Here is a 13,827-nt window from a genome sequence, read left to right as displayed (position 1 = left end):
TTCATTGGCGTGTAAAGGCAAAATCACAAAAACTCTGTCATTGTCCAAATACTTCCGGACCTGACTGTAGATAGATAGATAGATAGATAGATAGGTAGATAGACAGATAGATAGATAGAAAACACTTCCAAAAGTGAGAACACACACACGTGCGAGTACACACACACAAACTCACGTTGCGGTGCAGATGCAGTCCGCTGATATCACTGAGGTTAAGTGCAAACAGAATTTCTCTGGCACCTACGTATAGTGTGTTATCTTCTGGGCTCAGAAGCAGAGAGGTAAAGTTTAAAACTCCAGCAGGTGAAAACCTCTTGGCTAGCCTGTCTTCTGTATCTGGAGACAAAGACATAGGAGAGACAGAAATGAAGACGGATATTCTTGAAACAACGATGGTGAACCATACCCCATGGTGATAAAGTAGTTGGTGCTGTGGGATGTTTCCCTTGTTAATTTGATTATGTTCATTTTAGTTTTACCCAAAACCATATGATTATGATAACTTGCATATTGTAACTCTGCGACATGCAGCCATGCTATTCTGAGAACATGTATTATGAGCTTGTTATGTGAAGAAGTGCTAAAAAGGTGCCCTCCTATTTAATTTATTCTTCCTTATTGTCCTTCGGACTCTCCATCTATGCTGAAGAAATGGTTTTCCTGACAAAAGGGCGTGGACTTGTGTCCGACTGTGGACTTGTGTCCGAAGATGTTTATATTTAAGCTGTGTGTTTTAGAGACCAAACCAGATCAGATAACAAACATACTCCGGACACATGGAAACCTTTGATGATCAGACAATTATTACATATCACCTTCTTTTGTTTATTACACTTTTTGCTCGAACTTAAATTTCCTATACTTTTACAATCTGGCTCTTGGCTGGTCTCCTTGTTCCTGATTCTAACTTCTGAAAGATTTTCAACAGCTTTGGTGACTCCGGTGGGACATAGATGACTTCCTCCTCCTTCCACCTGTACTCCAGAAGTTACGTAAGTTGTGCTTGAAGAAAAAGGCGAAAATGTGTAAGGAGTTTAACCTCACAAAGTAGGCAGAGTGGTGTAAAGAACAATGTTTTTCTTCCTTGAAAAATATGTGAAGAAAAAGGACCTTGAAAGAGCAGTGCAAGTTTTCAGACAATGGCACTCCTTGTTCACAAATAAGCAATGTGAGAAAATTTGTACACAGGCACAAGAACGTTCCAAATTGGCACAGGAATGTTCTAAACACAAACAATGCCGCTATTTCTGATCAAAAACCTATGAGCATTCTCAAGGCTCCATCAATACAATTCAAGTCAAATTTGGACAGCTTGAGCAACAAAATGCAGAGATGAAAAAAATTAAATATCCATTTTTTTACACTACTGTCATGTAAAATCTAGTTGTTCTCTTTGCATCCTCTGGACACTATTTCAGTGTGTTCTGAAGTGCTTACGCACGATGAATTAGACAAACTAAATTAGACAAACGTCCAGCAGGTATGCTCCCAACTGCTACAGATGTACTCTGATCCTCCTGCATTAGAAATCTGGTCCTAGATGGACCAGACCATGCATCCGGATTCTGCTGGCTTCTGGACTAAAGGGGGGAGGTATGTTGCTCCTGAGGCATTGTTTCCATATTTGGCCTGACAGTTCCACAGTCTAGGACACATGGATGTCCAGAACATGGTCTATCGATTTTCTTCAATATGATGGAATCCTACATTCTGTGCTCATGCATTTGATGTGGTGTGCCATTGTAGGTTGTGTCAACCTAACAGCAAAACTGCTGGAGCGCAAACTCCTCCCTGTCAGGAAAAGCAGGATGTGTTGATATTGGTCAACAAGTTCTCACGTTAAGTTGAAGCATACCCAACCAAGAGGGAACAGCATTGCACACTGCCAAAGTACTAGTAGTGTCAGAGACTTCTTTCTCAGATGGGGAACAGCAGAAATAATTTTCTCAGACCGGGGTACTAATTTCTTTGCTAAAGTAATACAAGAGGTCATGAGAATGTTGAACATTCTAGGACTAAGGCTTCTGGGCAGGTTGAAACAAGATCAGACTTTGAAACAACACTTGTCAAAGCTACATCAAAGTGGGATTGGGTGGATATGCTGCCTGCTGTGCAGCCTAAGAGCCACACCCAAGAAAGCAGTAGGTCTAAGTCTAAGTCCCTATCGGATCATAAAACATCCCTGCCTTGAACCACTGACCTCAAACAAGCTGATGTGCATCTTACATCTGATACACTAATGAAGTAAGCTCTGCTCAGCAGCGTATCTGGCATGGCAGGAACCAACAAAGGGAGACACGCCATTGTACCTGGACAGTGGGTAATGATCAGAAACCACACAGCTGCTCTGCTAGATGCTAAATGGTAGGGACCTTTTCCGTCCTTCTGGTGATGGATGCAGCGGTATTGTATCAAGCACAAACCACATGGGTACATACTTCACACAGTAATGTGGTGCTACCACCTAAACATGGAAAATATGAGTGATTCTGAGGATAGAGCTTTGAGAGGAATTGATAGCATTTAGGCCGAGGGCATCAAACTCAAAGTGAAGATTATCTTTTCCCCAGATGTGATTAGCACTCCCGACTCTCCTCAATGGACAGGACTCATTTTAGGTAGGAAAAGTGGGTAGCGCATCAACAGTGTTTGAAATAAGACTCAGAGATGTTTGGTTGACTAATGTCATGTATATGCAATATATTATATATAACATATAATTTTCATAATTTTGCCTCTGTACACCACCACAATGGATTTGAAATGCAGAAATCAAGATATGACTGAAGTGTAGACTTTCAGCTTTAATTCAAGAGGTTTAACAAAAATATTGCATTAACCGTTTAGGAATTATAGCCAGTTTTTACACAGTCCTGAATATATATCAGAATTATTTTTAATACTTGGATGCAAATCCTTTGCAGTCAATGACTGCCTGAAGTCTGGAACCAGAATCAGAAATCTGAGCAGAAAGTATAGCTCTACACACTTCAGATTTCATCCTCCTACTTCTATAGGCAGTCACAGCAACAATAAACACCAGTGTCTCAGTCCCATTGGCATCCATACATGCCCATACCATAACACTGCCTCCACATGTTTGACAAATGATGTGGTATGCTTTGGATCATGAGCTCTTCCTTTCCTCCTCCATACTCTTCTCTTCCCATAATGTGTTCCCATTCTGGTACACATTAATCATGCATCGGAACTGGTCAGGCTGTTTTAGAGGTTCTTTAGCAAGGCTAATCTGGTCTTTCTCTTCTTGAGTGTTACAAGAAGTTTGCATCTTGAGGTAAACCCACTGTATTTACAATCATGAAGGTGTCTCTTGAGTGTAGACTTTGACAAAGATATGTCTACCTCCTCCAGAGTGTTCTTGACTTGGCTAGATGTTGTGAAGTGTTTTTTCTTCACCAAGGAAAGAATTCTGCAATCATCCACTTTAAATGTCTACCATGGCCTTCCAGGCCTTTTGGTATTGCTGAGCTCACCAGTACATTCCTTCTTTTTAAGAATGTGCCAAATTTTTTGTTTGGCCACTCCTAAAGTTCCGGCTATCTCTCTGATAGGTCTGTTTTGAGTTTTCAGTGTAATGATGTCCTCTTTCACTTGCATCGACACCTCTGTGGACCGCATATTGAGAGTTCCAATGGACAGCTACCAAATGCAAATTCAACGCTTGGAATCAACTCCAGACCTTTTATCTCATTGTCAGGAAATAATGATGAAAAAGCCACATCTGGCCATTAAACTGCTTATCAGTCAATTGTCCATTTACTTTTGAGCCTGTGAAAATGGAGGTACTATGTAAAAATGGCTGTAATTCCTAATGGCTGTAATTCCTAAATGGTTAATGCAATATTTTACATGTAATAATCTGCACTTCAATCACATATTGATTACTTCATTTCAAATCCATTGTGGTGGTGTATATATATATAAAATGTGTGTGTGTGTGTGTGTGTGTGACTTTAACCGTAGCATGGTTGTTGGCGCCAGACAGGCTGGTTTGAGTATTTGAGAAATGGCTGATCTCCTGGGATTTTCACACACAACAGTCTCTACAGTTTAATCAGAATGGTGTGAAAAACAAAAGACATCCTGTGAGTGAAGGGTCTGCAGCCTGAAACACCTTGTTGTGAGAGAGATCAGACGAGAATGACTAGACTGGTTGAGCTGTCTGGAAGACTACAGTAACTCAAATAAGCACTCAGAGCACAAAAGTATCTCAGAATCCACATCAAACCTTGAGCTGGATGCACTACAACAGCAGAAGACCACACCAGGCACCACTCCTGTCAGCTAAAAAAAAAATAAGCTACCATGGGCACAATGTTGTGCGCATACTGAGATGCTTTTCTGCTCACCAAGGTTGTAAAGAGTGATCTTTTGAGTTTCTGTATCCTTCTTGGCATCTTAAACTAATCTGGCCATTTTCCACTGACCTCTCTCATCAACAGATTTTTGATTTCACTCTATTCTGTGTAAACCATAGAGACTGTTGTGTGTTAAAATCCCAGGAGATCAGCAGTTTCTCAAATACTCAAACCAGCCCTTCTCATACCAACATCCATGCCACGGTCAAAGTCAAAGAGGTTACAGTTTTTCCCCATTCTGATGTAGAATGTGAACTGTGGAAGCGGAGGCGTGGTCGAGCGCCGGTTTGTAAATGGAGGGCGGAGCCAGAGAAGGTGAGTGGTAAGAATGCACATCTGCCACAAATTCTGTTAATAAGTCTGTTTGTCTTCCAGTGACAACGATAAAGAGGGAAGAGATGAGCGCCTCGAGAGAGAGAGTGAGAGTAACCAGCACCAAGCCATCTGTGCTTGCGTGTGAAAATAAAAGGCAGTGAAAGTAAAGAATAAAGCAATGTTTGTGTGTTCAAGCCTGTCTCCAGCTTCCTCGTTCTCTCCTCAAACTTGGGAACTGTTACACTGGTGCCAACCTCCACCAAACCCAGCATCAGGCCATCCTCAAGCTGCGCTGGGATCAGGAAAAGCGCGTCCAGGGCCTGCTTGGCGCTCAGGCAGTTGATCAGCAGGTGCTCCGGGGCCTGGTCCTTCATGCAAGTATTCCAGCTGCAGCCCTAGCAGCCATCGTGGCCACGCCCTCTCCAAGATGGGTCCGCAGGACGAACCAGAAGCCTTTTTAGAGCTATATGAGCACTCCGTGGTGGCGTGGGGCACCGTCACAGCACCATCAGCGCTGGCCGAAGACCACCTGGCGGCGAATCAGGGGAAGGCAATTCCTCCACTTCTCACTCTCTCTCTCTCGCCCTCATGTTCCCCTTCCATCTTGCTACCCTCCCGCCCCTCTCCCTACCCCATGGAAACAGGGGCCCATTCCACCGAAGCCCACTCCCCGCTCCCAAGTTCTCCCCCGTGTCCCTCTGTGTTGTCCTTTTTCCTGCAGGTGGGTGAATCCGTGGCTGTGGGTGAGGGAGTCAAGTCTGGGCTGGTCTGCTGGCACTGCGGGGAGCCCGGGCACTTCCAGGACCAGTGCCAAATGATGTAGGTGGGGGGGGTGATCCAGATCCCCGGATCTACATGGGGATGTTCATGAATATCCGCTGGTGCCCATCATCCTTGCCTCACCCATCCACTGATCCTGGGAACCAACTGGCCGAGGTTTAACATATTAGCAAAAGAAATGTTTATGGATGGGTCCTGCAGTAATGAGACACAGGGTGAAATGTGCGCAGCATTGGCTGGGGAGGCGGTGCCGGGCCTGTCGACGTCAGCTCCACATCAGGGGGACACAGGGAGTGGGGGGCCCCACTCCTACCTTCTTTGCAGGGATTCCCCTCGGGGATTTCCCCTATAGGCAGTCGTATGATGAGACCCTCAAGGAACGCCTTCAACCAAGTGAGATTATTCGATAGTCAGCAAATTCGGCCTAATGTTGCCCTAATGTCCCACCCCTGTTTTTCAATTATTAAGGATAGGTTATATCGAGTGACAGAGGACACTCAAACCAGAGATGAAATGACCCAGCTGTTGGTCCCAAAGAGCTGTCAGGAAATGTTATTCCAGGTTGCTCATTATAATTCCATGGCAGGGCATTTAGGATAGGACAAAACACTAAACCATCTAATGGCTTGTTTTTATGGTGTGCAGCATGTCAGAAATGTCAGCTGGTTAATCCCTTGGTCAGCCCAAAAGCGCCATTGCGCCCCTTAATAATTAAGGTCCCCTTTAAAATAATTGATATGGACCTCATCAGGCCATTAGAACGGACTGCATGAAGGCATCTCTTTGTGTTATTGCTAGTGGACTACGCAACATGACACCCTGAAGTGATGCCTCTCTGCATCATCTCCGCACATAATGTTGTGGAGGCAACAAAGAGATTCTGACTGATCAGGGGCACATCATTGATGTCACGAACACCATTCGAGCTTTACAAATTGCTGGGGATTAAACTGCTTTGCACCAGTGGGTATCCCAGTGGGTTCGAGCAGTTCCACACTGACTGGTGCAGCTCAGTGGTTTTGGTCCCCAAAACTGACAGGACATTCTGCTGTTGTGAGGACTTTAGAAAAGTCAATGCGATGTCTAAATTCGACATGAACGATTGTACAAAAAGTGTATGCAAACCAGTTCAAAAGTTTTATATACACTTGTTTCTTAATACTCTGTGTAGTCACCTGGATCATCAAAAACTTTTATATTTCATGATAGCTGTTCATGAGTCCCTTGTTTGTCCTGAGCAGATCCATCTTTTCACACTGAGGACAACTGAGGAACTCATGTACAACTATTACAAAAGGTGCAAACATTCACTGATGCTCAAGAAGGCAACACACTACATTAAAAGACGGGGCATGTAAACTTTTGAACAGGATGATCAGTGTAAATTATTATTTTGTTTAAATATCTTATTCTTTTCATTTAGTACTCTCTTCAGAAGCTACATAAGCTATTTACGTTTCCCAGAAGACAAAACAATAATTTACAACGATCATCATTTTTCTTAAGAACAGTGGGCAGTTTAACTGTTAACACTTTAACAAATAAGGGACAAATAAAGATGGTGGTTTCTCTAGGCATACCAAGATAAAGTTTGGTGTTCCACACGGTTCTGTTTTGGGCCCACTGCTTTTTTCTCTATATATGCTACCTCTGGATAAAATTATTCGTAAACAGCTTCCACCTTTTTTTTTATGCTGATGACACACCAGCTTAAGTAAGTTGAGGAATGTATAAAGGACAGACATTGGATGGTTATTAACTTTCATCTACTTAATTCTGACAAGACAGAAGTACTTGTACTAGGAGCACATGCAGTTAGAAGTAAGCTTTCTGATTACATAGTAACTCTGGATGGCATTTCAGATATTATGTACAGCAGTAAAAAACCTTGGTGTGATTGTTGACTCATTATATGAAATATAATGCGATTACATGATGCAGAAAAACTAGTTCATGCATTTACTTCCACTAGGTTGGATTATTGTAATGTCCTGCTGTCTAGATGTTCCAGTAAATGGAGTAGAAGCTCCAGTTAGTCCAGACTGCAGCAATGAAATTTTGCAATAATTATAAAATACTACTATTGACCTATAAAGCATTGAATGGTCTCATGCATAAAATGGTCTTTTATGACCTGCCACGCCGACTCAAAAGGTTCAGGCTCTTTTTTGGTACCTCAAATAATGAAGGCTAGAGCAGGAGGCAGAAGCTTCTCTTACAAAGCTCCACATTTATGGAACAGCCTTCCAATTAGTGTTTGGGATTCAGACACAGTCTTAGTGTTTAAGTCTAGGCTGAAAACATATTTGCTTTTGGGCACCCTCATGTCTGTGTTACCTTCTGGCTCTCCTTTGCAGTTATGCTGTCATAGCTCGTATTGCCAGATTCCCTGTTTGCACTCTGCATACAATGTACATTTTCCATTTACCCTATTAACCATGATTATGTGATGAAAGACACATGACTCAAGAGTCAAGAGTCAAGAGGCTTTTATTGTCATTTCAACTATATATAGCTGACGCAGTACACAGTGAAATGAGACAACGTTTCTCCAGAACCTAGGTGCTACATAAAACAACATTGTCACCTCACACAACACAGAGTTACAAAACACAGAGCTGAGGACTAGACTAAGTTGCCCTAGCCACATAAAGTGCATCGTGTGCAGCCTAGTGCAAACAGTGCAAGACAACACGAGACAGTGCAGGACAAGTACTGTACAGGACAAGTACACAAACACAAAATAGCAGCAACCCGTAACCTACTGTATATATATCTATATACAGTGCAACGTGCAAATTTACAAGTGTTACCAGTGAAAAGAACCGAGCAGAGCAGCAGTAGCAGTGGTGGAATGTACAATGTAAACAGTAGAACAAGCCAACTTGTTTGTAATAACTTAATGAATGTATGAAGTTGAATGAGTGTGAGTGTGTGTGTGTGAGTTTAGTTCCAGTTCAGTTGTGTGTGTTGAGAAGCCTGATGGCTTGAGGGAAAAAACTATTGCACAGTCTGGTTGTGAGAGCCCGAATGCTTCGGAACCTCTTCCCTGATGGCAGTAATGTGAAGACTGTGTGAGAGGGGTGTGTGGGGTCGACCACAATGCTGTTGGCCTTTCGGATGCAGTGTGTGGTGTAAATGTCCGTGACAGAGGGGAGAGAGAATCCGATGATCTTTTCAGCTGTCCTCACTATCCGCTGTAGGGTCTTGCGATCCGAGACTGTGCAATTCCCAAACCAGGCAGAGATGCAGCTGCTCAGGATGCTCTCGATGGTCCCTCTGTATAACATGGTCAGGATGGGGGGTGGTAGATGGGCTTTCCTCAGCCTTCTTAGGAAGTAGAGACGCTGCTGGGCTTTCTTGCTGATGGAGCTGGTGTTGAGTGACCAGTTGAGGTTCTCCGTCAGATGAACACCAAGGAATCTGATGTTCTTCACGATCTCCACGGAGGATCCAAAAACCAAAAAAAAAAAAAAAAAAAAAAAACCAACAACAGCCCGCTACTGAAATTCAAGCAAAGTCAAAGCAAAAGCTGAAATTCAAAGCAAGTCATATTTAACTGGTGTTTGTGTGTGTGTGTGTAAAATCATTTTACAGAAATTAGCGTTGTAAGGTTCAAGTCAAAAACTGAAGAAACACTTTAAAAAAAGACATTAAACATTTTCTGCATTAAAAACAACTATGAACTATATATACACCAACTACAGAAAGATGCACAATTAAACAAACCAAATACTAATTCCAAACACTAATCAAATGAGTCAAACTATAATCGGTACAATTCTGAAACAATAATAATAGTGAGCCATAATAATAATAATAATAATAATAATAATAATGATAACAAAAATATGTCTGAACATGTCTGTTAAATATGGTTCAAATTCATATCACTAATCATGAATAACAGCTATATGAGTAATCCAGTGCCGCCACCAATTGACTGATTTATGGTGGTCATACCATTTAAAAATGTCAACATGTTTTTGATCATTATTGAGGTGCACTCTCTGCTGAGTAGTTTGACAATACAATTGTGAAGATGGGCCAAAAATCCCAGGACTAGTTTGCAAAAGTAGGTTTTGTATATTATACAAATTATCACAAAATACAAGGAGGTGGAGCTAAATGGTTCTTAACGTTTTTTTGTTTGGTGAAGCCAAGGTATCAGTAGAAAAAAATAATTTTGTTAATAATAATTTTGACTCACGGTTCATTAGATATGGACCAAAATGTAAACACTTTCACTCTAGAGTCACTATTAGGCCAATCATGCCTATCTCGCTTGCCTAAATAGCGGGAGGGAGTACTACCTACTGACCAAGTTTCATGCCTGTAGGACTTAGGGTCTGGTCTGCACAATTAGTTTTGAGGCAGGAAAAAAATATAAATAATAATAATTATAATAATAGCAATAATAATAACAATAATAGTCAATTGGGGTCCAATCAGTCTCAGCAAACATCGCCCCAGTGGCCAGTGACAATAAAGAGACCATACAAGAACATACTGATGTTCTGTCACAATAGCTTAGTGCTAGTTGTGTGAAATGCCTGCTGAACAGTTATTTCAACAAAGCTCTGCCCCTTTTCAATAGTTATGCTCCAAAATTTGCTTACTGTTCAACCACTCATGAAGTACACTGTTTGAGTAAACCAACTCCACCCCACATGGATTGATTGGTATGTGGTGGCCATACTGTTTACACATTTCTACATGTTTTTAATAATTATTAAGGTTCACACTCTCCTGAATATTTCACCAAACATGTGACAATCTCACAAAAAATCCTAGGACTAGCTCGCAAACATAGGTTTTGCATATTATACAAATTATTGTAAATTGGAGTAGGCGGGAGCTAAATGGGGCTCTTATTTTCCAAGAGATATGCACATTTTAAAGCAAAAACATGAAGTGTACCCACTAAACCAACCACAGATGAATATACTATTAAAAATTTGTGACTGTAGCTTAAGGCTAAAACTGTGAAGTGAGTGCTGCAATGTGATAGCACCATGTTTTTTAAATAACCTAGTCAGCAGTAGAAATCTACTCACAGCACAACAATGCAGTACAACAAATTTTAGCTTGATTCATGTCATGGCCTGAGAAACAGTTATTTGAATCTAACCTGAATCGATCTGTAAGATGAGCTGTGTTGTATTGTAGGAGTGTGCCATGACTCAAACAAACATGCTAATTGGGTTTGTGAAAAAAGTGATAACATTTGTTATGCAAAAACAGATTCATACGTAACTCACAGACTGTTTGGTTCATGAATCTAGACTCCTATATGGCAGATCTGCATAAAAACTGCAGCCATTTCACTCCTTTGATGTGACTTTCAGACAGAGTCAGATGCCCAGAGAGCAGACGACTCCAATACAGAACAACTTTTCTTCCGGCGCATTCTAACAATCAACTCTGTTTGGCGGATTTAGTCCAGATCCAGTGCGTATTCGGTTCATGAGTCTGTTACGGATCCACCTGTGTGAAATCTGCGCATATGTGGCAGATTCAGCTCTCACATCGCCACCTTGAATCATCTAATTCATGCACCTATCGTTACTGCTTCATTGATTCAGGTTACAGCCACAATATTAATCACAATAAATTACTTTATGCTTAGCAGACAACCAATATGCTTAATCATTCTGTACGTAGGTACACGGAATGTTAGCATTATTTATCAGCGTGCTCATGCATTATGTGGCCTGCCCCTTTCGCCCGAAATATAGACCATTAAATAAGAAGAAAAAAGCTATAAACTGTCAACTTGTGAATGTGGGAAATTCTCTTATTTATAAATATGGTTTTATTATCATCTTATGAGTAACTCTGTGTTTGTTTCTGATTACAAACATTAAAAAAAAAAAAAATGCTTCTAGTGCATGAATATATTGAGTAACCTTAGGTGCCAATTCAGCTGAAGAGACAAACTGAAGCAGGAAGCTGGAGCTGCTGAGGTCCAGGAAAGTCATTTAATTTTTAAATATATTTACTCTGCTATGATATAAATTTGAAAAAGAAATGAAACCTAGCTATCTACACCTTTTTAAATTTTAGAAATGATGTGAAATATAACACAAGCTAGTTGTTGCACACTTGAGCTAAGTTAGTTAGCTCCTGCAACAGCTGTTCTAATATTAAAGTGTGAACCAGAGTAAATGGTCCACATATACCCTTATTGTTCAGTGCAAAACAACAAACACTGAAATACTGAAATACATGTAAAATGCGATAAAATTAAAATGAGCTGTGGCTAACTTACTAAAAACAATAACTAAGTTACTAGCTAGCTAAAAGGAGCCTACTACCTAAGCTGCGTTAGTTATTATGAAATCTATTTAACTCTAACAATTTTAACTTGCTTTCCACACGGGTAAAATCACCAGTTTAAATTGGTTATGCGTTGCAAACTTCATGTTGGCAACTTATCTGTAGCTAATGAGTAGGATGATTAGTAGCTGCCAAACTTTAGCAATTTTGGTCAGATTGATCCAGTAACATTACCCCAGGCAGAATGCTGAATGCAAGGGCTCAAGACACTTTCATTTGGACTGTTACATTCAATTTTAAATGTGGTTTAGATATCAAGATATCAAGTGTGCATTAACTGAAAGTCATATGTTGGGAACACTTAAACCTGTGGTACATACATATTGACCCAATTATGGTTCTTACCCTGGCCCGAGATGAATTTCATCTACCTTAATTAACTGTTTGCAAAATTTTGATAATGATGCTCAACCAATCACTGCTTAGCAGCAGTCTCTAAGCGCTACTGCCTCGAGAAGTGAATGAAAAACACTTGCAAAACTAATCCGTAGAAACTGCAAGTATTGGCAGTAAATTAGTCAGAATTATTTGGCTAAGAGATGGTTAAAGTGTGCTAATGTTTATGCTGATCATATGGAGGGTGGTGCTGTTTTTGTTTCATACCTCAAGCCGAAAACATTTTGGATTAAACAATGTGGAAGACCATAGTCACAGCTCAGTCAGAACCAGAACAGAACAGCGGCTCTAAGGTAAACTAAACTTATGAATATTGGTTACTGTATTTGCTAGCATCCCTTTTAGTATGATACCTGATGACAACTGACCTTACAGAACAATGTTTAGATCAGTTAGCTAGTTAAGTTAGCTTTTCTTAGCTTAGCTGCTGACATAAAAACAAACAAAAAAAAAAAAGTCTGATTAGCCAACAAAAAAAAGTCTGATTAAAGAAGACTGCAGTACTCAATGCAATTAAAACATTCTGTTTGAAGATGAATACTAATGCACTTATATGTGTGAATCTCTTGCAATTTTTGAGGTCTGACAATCTAACTTTTTTTAGATTACTGTTCGTGCATTCTGAATTTACCTTTCAGATAAACTATGATAAAATAAAACATTTAGGAAGTGTTGATGTGTTACTGGCCTAGTACACAAGTTTTTGTGATCTGGCCCACTTGACGCTGGACTGAGTGTAAGGTATACCGCTCCCACCTCCGCTATCAATCCATGACAGAAAGCTAGACCCAACTAGGGATGCAGCAAAATTTTTTTCAAGGGCCAACAAAATCTCCTGGAAAAAAAAAACAGCCTGATGTGGGAACTGCAGGAAAAAAGTGAATACGTCAGCACCATTCTGGAATGGCTCAAAGTCACGCACCCCCTGAGAAAATTTTTTGAGGAGTGGGCTCCCAACCAGGCTGGAACCATCACCCACCCTGAGGATGTCGCTCTGCCTCGTTGCTCAGCTGAGGACGTCATTATAGCTCCTGGCTTCACTTTGGGCATCATCGGCCGTCTCCCTGCTCTGCCGAGGACACCACTACACCACCTGGCTCCACTTCAGACATCGTTCCACTACCCAGCTCTACTTCAGATGCCATTCCACCTTTCTGCTCTGCTGAACACATCACTCTTGCTCCGCTGATGATGTCACTATGCCTCCCTGCTTCGCTCCTCCTCTCCCTCCTGTTTTCGTGGTGGCCATCGCTCTGCTCTTGTGCTCCACCATGGACGTCGTGCCACGCCTTATTTATGCAGAGGAGGTCACGCCACTTCACTGCTTAGTGGAGGACGTTGTGTCTCATGCCTGCACCACTAAGTGTATCACTCCCCATGGGCCTCATTGCCCTAAGGGCCCCATCAGCAAGGAGACATTTCGCTTGGTTGTCCCCCTTGAACTGCATATCATGCTTCAGGAGCCACAAGATTTTGTTCTGTTACCGTAGCACTGACTATGCCAAGGAACTACACTTCCCAGCAGCCTCAGCACATCACATTATCAAGTCATATGCTTCACTGGTCACCTGCACCTGTTTCCTGTTTCACCTAATAGTGACACCTAGTGTCACTATTT

General features: G+C 41.3%; 1 protein-coding gene across 4 annotated transcripts in view; it reads right to left on the bottom strand.

Annotated features, from left to right (window-relative positions):
- The window catches only part of sema4ba (sema domain, immunoglobulin domain (Ig), transmembrane domain (TM) and short cytoplasmic domain, (semaphorin) 4Ba), a 167,934-nt gene that overhangs the window by 78,176 nt on the left and 75,931 nt on the right, over positions 1 to 13,827 (bottom strand). For all 4 annotated transcript variants that reach the window (XR_004578298.2, XM_034304954.2, XM_053234853.1 and 1 more), the window contains exon 3: positions 176 to 336. Coding sequence is in view for 3 of the 4 variants with exons in the window: in XM_034304954.2 (XP_034160845.1) it covers positions 176 to 336 (161 nt within the window). In the remaining variant the exon portion in view is untranslated. The remainder of the gene's footprint in view (positions 1 to 175; positions 337 to 13,827) is intronic.

This window comes from Pangasianodon hypophthalmus, chromosome 6 (genome assembly GCF_027358585.1).
Source record: "Pangasianodon hypophthalmus isolate fPanHyp1 chromosome 6, fPanHyp1.pri, whole genome shotgun sequence".
In the NCBI taxonomy this organism is placed as follows: domain Eukaryota; kingdom Metazoa; phylum Chordata; class Actinopteri; order Siluriformes; family Pangasiidae; genus Pangasianodon; species Pangasianodon hypophthalmus.
The sequence above is the reverse complement of the archived record's forward strand: the minus strand, read 5'-3'. Positions and strand labels throughout refer to the sequence as shown.